The sequence below is a fragment of the Bicyclus anynana genome, chromosome 22 (genome assembly GCF_947172395.1).
Source record: "Bicyclus anynana chromosome 22, ilBicAnyn1.1, whole genome shotgun sequence".
Classification (NCBI taxonomy): Eukaryota; Metazoa; Arthropoda; class Insecta; order Lepidoptera; family Nymphalidae; genus Bicyclus; species Bicyclus anynana.
Genome location: NC_069104.1, coordinates 6942766 through 6956690, shown reverse-complemented (window position 1 = coordinate 6956690; position 13925 = coordinate 6942766). Strand labels below are relative to the sequence as shown.

The 13925-nt window shown below is 36.8% G+C and overlaps 1 protein-coding gene across 1 annotated transcript; it reads left to right on the top strand.

The window, feature by feature from the left end:
- The first annotated feature begins 295 nt into the window (after window positions 1-295).
- Window positions 296-12936, top strand: LOC112050673 (venom protease). Its single transcript, XM_024088984.2, has 8 exons — window positions 296-431; window positions 1532-1632; window positions 6191-6327; window positions 7977-8107; window positions 9295-9463; window positions 9869-10113; window positions 10583-10743; window positions 12452-12936. The coding sequence occupies exons 1-8, from the start codon at window positions 371-373 to the stop codon at window positions 12611-12613; spliced, it is 1167 nt and encodes a 388-aa protein (XP_023944752.2). The 5' UTR covers window positions 296-370; the 3' UTR covers window positions 12614-12936.
- The last annotated feature ends 989 nt before the right edge of the window (window positions 12937-13925 follow it).

The following is a 13925-nucleotide window of genomic DNA, read 5'->3' as shown; positions in this document are numbered from 1 at the left end:
AAAACTGATGATTTTAATGATATGAATGTTTGTTACACTTTCACGCCTCGTCTACTTAACCGAATTAGCTGAAATATGGTATTGAGATATAGCATAGATGAGCATGGATTAACACATAGGCTACTTCTTTCGCGGAAAATCCATGGTTCCCAAAGGAATTGTGAAAAACTAAATTCCACGCAACGAAGTCACGGGCGTACGCTAGTATGTTATAAAGTAGCGGTTTATTTTTTTATTCGCTGTAGGTAATGTTGCGCTTTGCCTATCAAATGGACATCCTCCGGATTATGCCACATCACTATCACGGTGTTATCAACATCCTATGTCCTAAAAGCCCGCGACTCGTTTAGTAGCAGGAAAACCACCAGCCATGTGGCGTCTACTTGTTTTGATTTTTGCAATTTATATTTGTGAAGGAAAGAATTTGAAAAGTAAGTCCATTTTTTTCCATTTCCATTAAATCTTGATTTTAATATTTGAATTTGCTCGTGAAATAATATATGTGGCGTCAATTAAAAATCGAATTAAAGTTCGAGGGTTCCAAACGCGCCTTGTTGGTTGTTGCGTCCACTTTATATAATACAAAAATACTCTGCCTACATCTTGACATCTCATTAAATAAAACTGCGTCAGAAAAGAAATTGCACCTTCCAGCTCTTTCTTCGCAAGTTCTCTCGTCAGGGGTTGCCTGGTAGAGATTACTTTTAGTAATAAGGCCGTCTTTGCATGCTAAGTTTAATTTATCTTTTTATTGTTTTAATTTATAATTGTATTTTTGTGTGCAATAAAGTATTTCTTCTTCTGCTTTTCTATTTTTGATTCTGTGTCTGTTTCTGTTTTAAGGAAGGCACTAATGCAGTGCCTTCGATAGTTAAAACCTTGTGCAAGCCAATGCTCTTCTCTCACTAATCTTAAATGGTTGATAATAATAATTTATGGTTTGAAGTAGATACATTAGATTTTTTTTGTTTTAATATTATATCTACTATCAATTCAGTTTAAACTGTTCTGTGAAATTAAGCATTATTTAAAACTAATCAAACATCTCGAGAATAAAAATATTTATGCACATCTTTCTCTCGAGTTTATCGATATGCGACTAAAACTTCAAATCAAATCAAATCAAATCAAAATTTATTTATTGCGAATTCAGAAATTACAGTCAGATCTTATTGAAATAAACACTAAATTCCGCCTTACAGCTTGCATTATCATTATAAAAATAAAAATAAAAACATTATATTTTACAATAATCAATTCACACATATTAATTATTTGTACAGTGATTAATTAATTAGTACATTGAATATTTTAAAGAATAAACCATGCAAAACAAAAATTCTAATGATGCCTTTACGTCAATAAAAAGTCAGTTTAAATAGGGTATGTCAAAGATAAGTAAAATAATAATAAAGTGCAAAAAAATTAGTCAATAGTTGATGAATAAATCAATAGAAATCGGTTTATTCATCAACTTAAACATGTATACTTGTATGCATCGTTGTAATAAGTAAAATATTATTGTTCGCAGCGGAATTAACCGATCCAGAATGGAGAGAAGTGGTGTCAGCTGGAGGAATGCACATCGGTCACGGGCGGACTAAAAGATTCGTTGAGCTTAATGAAAACCAGGTCAGTAACATGAATGTCTTCTATCTCATCGTATATTTCTGTTTGTCTGCTTTTTCAATCAATCAGTGTCGTCACATAGTCTTGAATATAATCATCATCATCATCATATCAGCCGATGGACGTCTACTGCACGACATAGGCTTTTAGTAGGGACTTCCAAACACCACGGTCCTGAGCCGCTAGGATCCATCGTCTCCGTGTGACTTAGCGCTTGATGTCGTCAGTCCAATTGGGGGGTCGACCAACACTGCGGCTTCCGACGGGTTGTTACAATTCCAATACCTTGGTGTCTCAACGTCCACCATTTCTTCAAATTAGGTGTACCGCCCATTGCTACTTCAGCTTCGTGACTCGCTGAGCTATGTCGGTGACTTTGATTCTTCTGCGGATCTCCTCATTAGGTATATCTTGACTATTAATCGCAAAAAAGTACAGCTATTATTATATACTAATCACTTACATGAGAGCCGTGATAGCCCAGTGGATTGGACCTCTGCCACCGAATCCGGAGGGTGTGGGTTCGAATCCGGTCCGGGTCATGCACCTTCAACTTTTCAGTTGTGTGCATTTTAAGAAATTAAATATCACGTGTCTCAAACGGCGAAGGAGAAACATCGTGAGAAAACTTGCATACCAGAGAATTTTCTTAATTCTCTGCGTGTGTAAAGTCTGCCAATTCGCATTGGGCCAGCGTGGTGGACTGTTGGCCTAACGCCTCTCATTCTGAGAGGAGACTTGAGCTCAGCAGTGAGCCGAATATGGGTTGATAAAGAAGAATACTTACTTTCTTTTGTCAATGGACGATATCATAACAAACATTATAGGTATACATAATGATAACAAAACGGTTTGCATTTGGTAAAATCCCACGCCTAATGAGATTGCATAAGTTAATTATTTGATTAATAGTAAACTCAGGCGCACCTTGTAAAAGTATTAAGCAATAAGTTACAAGATTATCGGTGAAGGAAAACATCGTGAGGAAACCTGCATACCAGAGAATTATCTTAATTCTCTGCGTGTGTGAAGTCTGCCAATCCGCATTGGGCCAGCGTGGTGGACTATTGGCCTAACCCCTCTCATTCTGAGAGGAGACTCGAGCTCAGCAGTGAGCCGAATATGGGTTGATGACGAGTTACAAGAACGGCAACATAAAATATGGGCACCTGAAGTCTAATTTATTTTGAGTGGCAATTATAGCGTCGAAGGGAACAAACAGTTTATTACAAAAACATAAAGGAATCTTCACAGCCATTAACACCGAAGACAGAAACGTTTCCCAAACTATATATATAACTATGACTAAACTATATAATAGAGCAAGAGCCTACGACAGCCAGACCTTCGTTATTTTATAAAAGTTGAAAGTTTCTCTGTAGATGTCTCCTATACAGGTAAGAACGACCAGCGACTATAAAGTTTGGGTTGTGGTTACCTGGGCAGGTAACAGGTAGTAAAGGTGTATAAAATAGTACTTGAAATTCGTTAAAGTATAAAGCTCAATTTTTTAATATGTCCTTCGGGATAACTTTAAAAATCTCGTCATCCATTGCCGGACACTTATGACAGTTGCTACTCCCTGCCAGACACCCCTAAACTTTAATAAATTATAATTATACTTTCGTTATAGTATAAAAGCTAAATTTTATATATGTTACTTGGGGACTTATAAAAAGATGTTACCTCAATAGCCGGACAGTTTTCGTGGTTTTTACATCTTGCCAGACACATCGAAAATCCACTATAGGTGCGAGCGCGAATGCTTAGTCGATTACTATTTTTAGTGAAATAGGTGATTTTGTAAATATTATGTTTATGTTAAATTTTTTTCATTGATAATATATAAGAATTAAGGAAAACAAACAGCAATAGTCATACAACTAAAATATAGATTGTACCCGTAGAGAGAACGCCATCTATGGGTAGCCAATAAATCTAATTAGAATGCGCCATCTAGTGATCACGGTATATAACTTTTTTAACTGAAATGAGAGTTGCGTATCTATCTCAATATATAATGTATCATCTATGGATGGTGCACAGTAAAAGAACGCACTCGACTAAGCGCCAAAGATTACAATGTATTATGCGCTCTATCTCACTCGCACCTACTTGAACAGTTGTTACCCCGCACTCGCACCTATAGTGGACTTTCGATGTGTCTGGCAAGATGTAAAAACCACGAAAACTGTCCGGCTATTGGGGTAACATCTTTTTATAAGTCCCCAAGTAACATATATAAAATTTAGCTTTTATACTATAACGAAAGTATAATTATAATTTATTAAAGTTTAGGGGTGTCTGGCAGGGAGTAGCAACTGTCATAAGTGTCCGGCAATGGATGACGAGATTTTTAAAGTTATCCCGAAGGACATATTAAAAAATTGAGCTTTATACTTTAACGAATTTCAAGTACTATTTTATACACCTTTACTACCTGTTACCTGCCCAGGTAACCACAACCCAAACTTTATAGTCGTTGGTCGTTCTTACCTGTATAGGAGACATCTACAGAGAAACTTTCAACTTTTATAAAATAACGAAGGTCTGGCTGTCATGGGCTCTTGGGCTATAATAACTATATAACTATGACTTTTTCAAAAGAGCAACTGTTGAGTTTCTTGCCGGTATCTTCTCAGCAGAACCTGCCTTCCGAACCGGTGGTAGAATCTTTACAAATAGTCAACTGACGTGTCAAAAGTGCTTGTAAACTGAGCCTACTTGAAATAAATGATTTTTGATTTTGATTTTGATTTTATAAATACAGCAGTAAAAGCTCTATTGCTCGTAAACGTTGGTTATGTGTTGCCTGTAGCTTCATCACACTTAAATCGTTGTGCGAAACACTTTTGAAATTTGAATGATTGTCGCATACAAATGGGAGAGAGTTTACAAATTCAATTATGTGGCCATTCGAATTTAGCGACGAGCGCAGAGCGGCGCCTCCGAGTCGCGCCCACGTTTATACTCGATACCTACTTGATACCTACTTCCCTTTACGACTATAATATAGAACAAGGACAGATCTATAAAACCGGTGAAGTGTGAGTCGGACTTAAGCATCAAACGTTTTATAAATTAATATTTCACTTTTAATATAGTATATTAAACGTAACTACCTCCAACTTTACGGAATTAATAACTTATACGGACGATAAGATTTAAGGAATTAATATACTAAAGCGACAGCTTTAACGTTTTCTTTGTTCTATGATAATAATACAAGAATAGACATAATAGTAACCGTAGTTTTTATTATTAATTAACTACATTGATTATATCTATCTCGCAGTTTTAAAAACAAAGAACAAAGCCAGGCTTAAAAAGTGAGTCAGATTTGTATACCGAGGGCTCCGTATAGTTTGAAATGAGTAAAAGTTTATAGTTTAAATCACTTACACCTAATAAATAGCTAACAAGTTTTTTTTTAGAATTCTTCATAACGGAATACGGTTTGAAGTTGTGTTCTGTTCTTGATTTGAGCTACAAGTTCTTTTACTTGTTTCATTTGACACTGCTTCTTGAGTTTTAAGATGCTAAGATTGCTTTAATTCTCTTGCGAATGTGAAAAACCACTTAAGCTTATTTGTATCTTCGGAATGCTTTGACTTATCACAACATCAAAAAATTAGAGGCGTCAGTAGATATTTAATATTCATTTAAATTTTTAATTTGCATCTGCTGGATTGCATCTTTTAAGCACGGAACCCTAAAAAATACGACAACTTTTGTTTGCTAAAATATCGTCACTTATATTATATTCCTATGTTTAGATTCGACTATTATGTAAGTATTTCTGCTTCCCTCAATGTTTCGAATTTGGCCCGTTTCTTATTTTTTAAAAGTAGGTATACAAAATAACATAAGCAGTGAAATTAGTTGTTTATTAATAGTTCAAAGTATTACAGTTAAATAACGATTACAGTTTTTAGAAATTGCATTCATTTGACTTTAAATAGGTATGATGACAGTTTTTTAAACTGTATATAAAATTAAGAGTGTGCTAATAGTAAAGCAATTTTGTAAAATGAACAGGGTATCTGCGATCATTACTTTCGGAGCTACAGGGATTTAAAGAGTCCGATTTGCGGCGCTGCGGACCCCCGAAAAACGCCCCATACAAAATGGCACGAACTAATGACGTCGTAGGCAATGTAATGATCGTTAGATTTGTATGTGCGTTCAAACAAAATTACTAATATCTTTGTTATTTATGCGTTTATGTTTATAGTTCATATATTAAAAAATGTTACATTTAATGTAAAGGAGCCAAAACTGTGTGAATTTTCATCTAATTGCGATAAAAGATTTTTATAGATTTTGAAATTTTATAATCTCATTTATTTTGCAAATATCCAGATAATCTTTGCTTTTTATGTATAAATTAGTTAATATTGACCTTATTTATCCAAATGCATCATAAAAATCAATATATTCAAACCTAGTCATCATCCCCATTATTTCAAAATTGTAAATACAATACTGTTACGCGTAGGTACCTACCTACATTAGTAATTGTACAACTGACAATGTGTTTTATATGATTGTTTCTTTTCAGCCAAATATTCCTTACCAGGCTTGTCTCCTTCCCAATGGCGCGAGTGGTCACTGCCGTCATCTCCACTACTGCATCCAGGAAGACTTCAAGAAGGACTTCATGAAGTTCATGGATTATCTCTGTATCATCAATCATTCGTAAGTGTACCCACAATTCAGTGAAAAGAACTGCCCTAATTCTGCCATACAATACATATAAATATAACCAATGTTTACCTTGAGGACATATTACAAAGCTGTATTAGAGCAGGAAGTTTGGAATTTTCATTATTGTTCATTTCGAAATTTTGGTTCATTTTGTATTTACGTGTAGTGTTTACCCTCGTTAACAACCTTATGCACGCCATTGAATATAATAACTTAGATCGTAGAATACGAAGGTAACACTAACGTTTATCCACATATTAACTTTCATCTCTGCATACGTCTTTTAACGTACATAATATGCAATCTTCGCTCTATAGCATATTTGCTGCTGATTCGTCAGTCCAATGCTTTCTTGCAATAGCTTAAGTTTCAAAAATTGTCAAAACGGAAATCGGTAGTGTTACTTTTACCTTTGATTGGGATAACAGACTGTCAGTTCCGGTCATTATTATTGCCAACTGGCGGACCCTGTCAAGCTTCACTTTGACTTTTGTGCACTTCTTCCATACCCTTATCTACCCTATCCCCACCATACCCCTACCCTACTCCTACCTTACTCCTACCCTACACCTACCCTACCCCTAACCCTATACATATTAAAATTCAAATTATTACGAATCGTTTGTATGGGAGTATAATTTTTTTTTAGTCTTTTTAATTTTTCTCGCCGTAAAAACCATCCTAGAACTTCAACGAACATTTTAAAAAAAGAATTGGCCAAATTGGTCCAGGCGTTGTTGAGTTATACGCTTACCAACGCATTTTGGGATTAATTTTTATATTATAGATTAATCAATCTTAAGTTTTTTTTATTCATTACAAGTTAGCCCTTGACTAAAATCTCACCTGATGGTAAGTGATGATGCAATATAAGATAAAAGCATGCTACCTTGATAGGAGTAAGATGAAAATCCACACCCCCTTTGGTATCTACATGACATCGTAACGGAGCGCTAAATCGCTTGGCGGTACCTATTTGCCGGTAGGGTGGTAACTAGCCACGTAAGGTCAGCAATTGTTACAAAATTGAACATTACCCCAAACAAATCCGCTGCCAACTAACCCGCTATATCCCTGCTCCTAGAGGAGGAAGCGAGCTATAAATAGGCTGATAATGATGCTACAGTTAATGAAATAAATGTATATAATAGAGCAGAAATTAATGAAATAAATTTATTTAATAAACTAAACTGAAGGAAATAACATACAATAAACAACTAAGAAGTTCAAAAAAATCTAAATTGTATGTACCGAACTTCATAAATGGGTATGGTAAGAGAAGGCTGGAATATATTGTTCCAACAATCTTTAACGATTTACCGGATACGGTAAAGAATCTTCTAAAAGATTCTAATATACTCACGAACGTACATAAGCGGAAACTTAAGAATTATTTTTTGGGACAGCCTGTGTAGCGTCGCAGCACCGGTTCACTCACACTTTTATTTAACTACCCTATAATGATTATTTTTGGTATTTATCCTCTTCTGTTTGTTAATTACTTTTGTTCCTAAATATTGTATTATATAATAATACCTGTGCACGGTAAAACCAACTGTGGTTTGTGTTGCACTATGGTTATGGTTAATTAAAATGTGTTTTTTGTTGAATAATAAATAAATAAAAATAATAAATAATAGAGCTATTGGAGTGTGCTGTCCGGACGGCATGGGTGGAGGAAACCCTGACGCTGTGGCCGGGGACCTGCCTGCCACCGCACCCAGAGAAGAGAACGACCTTTCGCTAAAGATAGATCGCGCTGAGAACAGAGGTCTGTAAATATTTCCATTAAATCCTTTTCATTTTGAACAGTTGTTTTATTTCAACACCTTGTAAAAACCCAAAGAATGACGGTACTACAAAATTAAAAAATAGAAGTCAGCTGTTCAGTAAGCAAAATGTCTGTAATGCTTTTTGCTTTCAAATTTTACAATTACACACACTCAGTTAACCTTAAAAGTAAAATATTACTAGTAGGTAATATTAACAGAAATCTATCGCCAGAAGAACTTTAGGACACCTATTAAAAATATCGATAGACCAAAAACCATAATTCCTTAATCTTACTTGCTTATGGTAGATTCAATAAAAAGTGTTTAAACAGAAAGACTTAGTAGATATTTGAGAAAATTAATTCAACATTCTAGAACTCTCCCTGATGCTAATAATAAAGAACCTCATTTTGACGAAGTTGGGTAAACATGGAACCGCGGTGACATGCAAGAGTTTCTATCTTTAACAAGTTTTCTAAAGTCACTAATCCTACGTGGCAATCCTCTGAATCGCTATAAAAATAAGGCGGTAAAACTTCAGCTTTGTTTTATCTAATTCTTAACATCAGGTATATTCGCAGTTCAGCGTTACTTATAGATTAGCTAGCCGATGCATCGCAGTTTCACCCAAGTAGTTCCAGTTCCCGAATACGGAGATATAATTTAGCGTAAGACACTCTTGAATTACATGGCTGTCTATGACTAGAAGAAATTTCAAAATCGGTTTAATAGATCAAGAGATTACGCCAACAACACCACAAACTTTACCTGTATAATATTAGTATAGATGAAAAATAAGGAATTCTTTCATCTTTTAGTTATCCAGGCTAACTTACGGTCTTTTCAAAATGCCTTCCACTATAGAAGCAATTCATAAGACATCATCATCACCATCATTAACAGCCGATGGACGTCTACTGCTTGACATAGGCCTCCTGCCTGCGGCCAGAATCCAGCGGCTCCTTGCAACCAGCTTGATATCCTCGGTCAAACACTGCGCTTTTCGGTGCGGTGTCGCCATTTCAAGACCTTGGGACCCCAACATCCATCGGCTCGTCGAATTATGTGCCGTGCCCATTGCTTCAGCTTCGCGACTCACTGAACAATGTCAGTGACTTATATTCTTCTGCGGATCTCCTGATTTCTGTTTCGACGTATTCACGTAAAAAGATCTCTTGAATTGCAGGTTGTGGTTTAAGCACTCGGGCTCAAGGCAGGATAACCGGCGCGCAGCCAGCCAATCCTCGAGAGTGGCCCTGGATGGCGTCCATCACCCCTGAGGGCTTCGAGCAGTACTGCGGAGGGGCTCTCATCACAGATAGACATGTGCTCACCGCTGCTCACTGTCTTATTAGGTGAATATTATCTTCTGAATCGTATAAAGCAAACTTAAGATGACTAGACACTATACCTATAAGAAAATGATAACAAAATTTTGACCTTACATTATTCGACTTCTCAAGTAAAAGTAGATGCCTAAAATTATAACACTAAGATAGACAGCTTTTGCTTGGCGGCAGAAATAAAATAAACAAAAATTTTGCGATAAATCCCAGACGACCTCCGTTAGGAAGACCTATACTTCTACTACCACATTATCTGATAAGATCGCTAAATAACATTTGATGAGGGCTCAGGTCATTCACTATTTAGAGGATTTTAACCCTGAAGAGCCGATCATGAGGTCTATGTGACGAATCGCATAGACCTCAGGATCGATGATGAAACCATTCTTCATTAATCTCTTTAAATTTTACCAGATGGAAGGCAGACGAACTATTCGTACGCCTCGGAGAATACGACTTCAGACGCAGCAACGACTCCCGCTCCTACAACTTCAGGGTCGTTGAAATTCGCCGCCACGAGATGTTTGACAAATCCACCTACCACCACGACATCGCCATATTGAAACTCCACAGACCAGTCGTGTTCAATACATACGTGTGGCCAATATGCTTGCCACCACGTGGACTGCCCATGGATGAAGAAGTGGCTACCGTTATTGGTAAACAGATTTAAACTATTATTAAAACAAACTTACGGATAAAATTATCTTTATACCTTTTATATATATACCTAATCATTATCAGCCAGTTCTAACGGCACACTACTACATAGCTCATGTCCATGGCAACATTTTATTTTTGGCATGTCAGAGAAATAAATTTCATAAAGGTGCCGATAGACTTGAGCATTCTTTTGTAACAGAACAACGAGCATTCGCTGTTTTTATATTTGTCGAACTGAACAACGAGCTGAACCAAGCATAGAGCCAAATATTGCTACGAACATCTTTATAATTCTAGCGAACGCTAAACGCTAAGAGATTCGCTGGATGCAGGCGGCTCGAGATCGTTTTGTTTGGAAGTCCCTACAAAAGGTCTATGTCCTGCAGTGGACGACCATCGATATAATGATGATGATTATAAAAAGCAGCGAGCAATATTCAAACTTTGCCAATATTTCGTTTTAAGGTTGGGGTACACAATGGTACGGTGGTCCACACAGCCAAGTGTTAATGGAGGTAGCTGTGCCGATATGGAATAGAGATACCTGTATCAAGTCCTTCACTGATTCAGTTTTTAATGAAACTATATGCGCCGGTGGAAAAGAAGGAGGAAAAGATGCTTGTCAGGTAGGTACGATTATAAAAGATATGTTTATAAAATAGAGCTTCCATTTTTTATACATTGCTGAGACCATATTTGTTGCATGAAACGTTACAATGTTCAAATTATTGTCATTTATTGAATAACAATACCAGTTTTAGACTGATATAATTTCAGTTTGATAGATAATTATTGAATTATTGATATATGGGAAAGTAGTTACTTACCTACATTATAAAATACTGTGGGAAATAGTAGTCTGAGACGGATATGACGGATGTTTTCGTAAAAGGTGGGGAGTTAGAGAGGGATATCGATCGTTTGCGATATAACGCGCTCGTCGTAGTTTCGGCTTTAGTATGCTATGCTCGTGGCGTTCGAGCCGTCCACATTTCTTGTTGTGTAATTCTTTATGGGTTACTTGGGATAGGTGGAGACTGGGGAGAGTGACTTGGGTGGAAAAGGGGAGTGTTAGTTAACTGTCAAAGGCGTCTTTAACCCAACACACAACATTCACAAGTGCGTGACTCCACTCAAGGTCATTCTCTGCTATTCAAGGGTCTTATTTTGGTTACAGTTTGATTTGTTATTTGTTAATTAAGTTGCCCTGACAAATGTTGTGAACCTTTGTTCGACATTGGTTTCCTTATTTTTGTAATCCACTTCTGAATCTGCTAAAATACACAATTTCAACAAAAAATATTTTTTGGTGACTTATATTTGATGTAAAATAATAGATTTTTTTTTCTGAAAAGTCGTTGGCCCCAAAATGGTCAATCTCCTTTCAGCAAATTGTAAACACTCGTCAAGAAATCTAAAATCTGAGGTTACTCTATTCGGTTACTGACTGCGGAAACTACAACATACCTACCAATTTTTCAAGGGAGGGAATTACTAATTTCCAGAATTGCAAAATTTATTTAAAAAACGAGATGCCATCCGCATGAATATACTCGTACCTTCGCGTCAAAACAAAAATTACAGCAAGATGATATCTTTGTGGAATTGCTAGTTGAATTTCATGTGGCACAATATGAAATTCTAGCAATGTCTAAAATGAAAATCTTTACCCGCCTTAAATCAACATCATTCTACAGTAGATCGTCGACCATGGTGGGTGAAAATGCTGGCTAGAGCACAGAAAACATATGGCTAGAGTTAAAATTATTCTAATTACTGCTTCCTTATAATTTATATCTACCTTTCCTTTGGAAAATCAAGATAAAAATTTGCTTGCTACATCTATGTCAATTTCCTTTCAAATCTATAGTCTAATAGTGTGAAGTTAAACCTACTTTATTTTATACTAGCCTACATCCTGCGGTTTCACCCACGTAGTTCCCATTCCCGTAGGAATACAAAGGACAAAATACAGCCAATTTAGGTACTCTCTGATAATCTAGCTTTCTTTTAGTGAAAGAATTTTTCGAATCGACTTCGTAGTTTAGGAGGGAAAGACGAAAGACGAATATCTTAGCATTCCATGGATTCACCGTGCGGGTGCCGGGTGGTAGAGAGAAAAACTCCGAGCAGAGTCCTGAACTTGTGACTACAGGATGTAGGGTTAAGGAATTTCTTGACGATCGATCAACACTCCCCGTTCTCTGCTCGTTGTTCTCCCTGCCTAGCCAATTTTGGTAAGATCCTATTAAAGCAGATTTGGATACTCGTTATTTTTTTTTTTTTGGATGGATGTACGTGTATTAAGGCTATTGGGTCACCTTTTTGTTCCAGGGTGACAGTGGTGGTCCACTGATGTACCAGATGTCGAGTGGTCGCTGGGCGGTGGTAGGGGTCGTGTCCTGGGGCATTCGCTGCGGTGAACCCAACCACCCTGGCCTGTATGCACGCGTGGACAGATACCTTGAGTGGATTCTGAAGAACGCTATATTCTAACATCATCAGATTTCTGACTATGTGACCATACGTCTCGCTATAGGCGGACAATCCTAGAGCTAAATGTTCCGCTTTCGCAAAAGACAATTTAAGAAGCATTTTTGGTTATTTTATTTAGTTAAAATAATTATGTAATTTTTGCACTTCCTATCTTCGTTAAAAATATTTGTAAAATACCAAAAACAGTTTTTTTACATGATATTTGGCGGAGTGTCCTTGCTTTATTAAAAAAATGGTCACGTTAGGTGGACTCTATAACTCTTTAAAAAAAAGTGTCTTGTTTTAAGATTTAATTTCAATAAATACAATGATATGAAACGAAATTATTTCAATTTATTTGATTGTGACTATACATCCAGTCCTATGTTTTAAAAAAAAACATAGGACTGGATGTGAACCCACTTACCCACCGTCCTAATATTGAACTTTATGTAATAATTATTATTAATAAGTGCATGTAATTATATTCATTGATTAAGCGTATCATATCAGGGAGACAGAATCAAGACCGGCAGTCGCAGTAGAAAAAGGTGTAAAGATATGCCTCTCTGACTGAGAGTTACATATTTGTTCCTTTTGCCGTGGATACCCTTGGACCCTGGAGTCGCAGTGAAAAAAAATTGCACCGAATCATTTCACCGCGGCTATAGTTGCCTTAACTGGTGCCAGAAGGGCTGGCTCATTTTGTGCGCAAAGGATCAGCCTGGCTGTCCAGCGAGGAAATGCAGCCATATTCTCAATCAATCAATCAATCAATTTATTTATTTATTTATTTCTACATTCCATAGCCTTGTACATATGTTTTCTGTGCCATAGCCACCATTAGGATAAGTTAGCATAAGTTCCTTATTGAATTCTTTCTCAATTGGCGGCCTCCGTGGCGCAGTGGTATGCGCGGTGGATTTACAAAACGGAGGTCCTGGGTTCGATCCCCGGCTGGGCAAATTGAGATTTTGAGAGGTGGGAGGCTTCGCCCGTGGCCGTAGTTACCATTTTTAGCGTTCCGGTACGATGCCGTGTAGAAACCGAAAGGGGTGTGGATTTTCATCCTCCTCCTAACAAGTTAGCCCGCTTCCATCTTAGACTGCATCGTCACTTACCATCAGGTGAGATTGTAGTCAAGGGCTAACTTGTAAAGAATAAAAAAAAAAAAAAAAAAAATGTAAAAAAACTTCATTACGTAATGGAAATAAAATTGTATAAATTACATATAAGGACGTAACATGAGAGAGCCATGATGGCTCAGTGGATATGACCTCTGCCTCCGATTCCGGAGGGTGTGGGTTCAAATCCGGTCCGGGGCATGCACCTT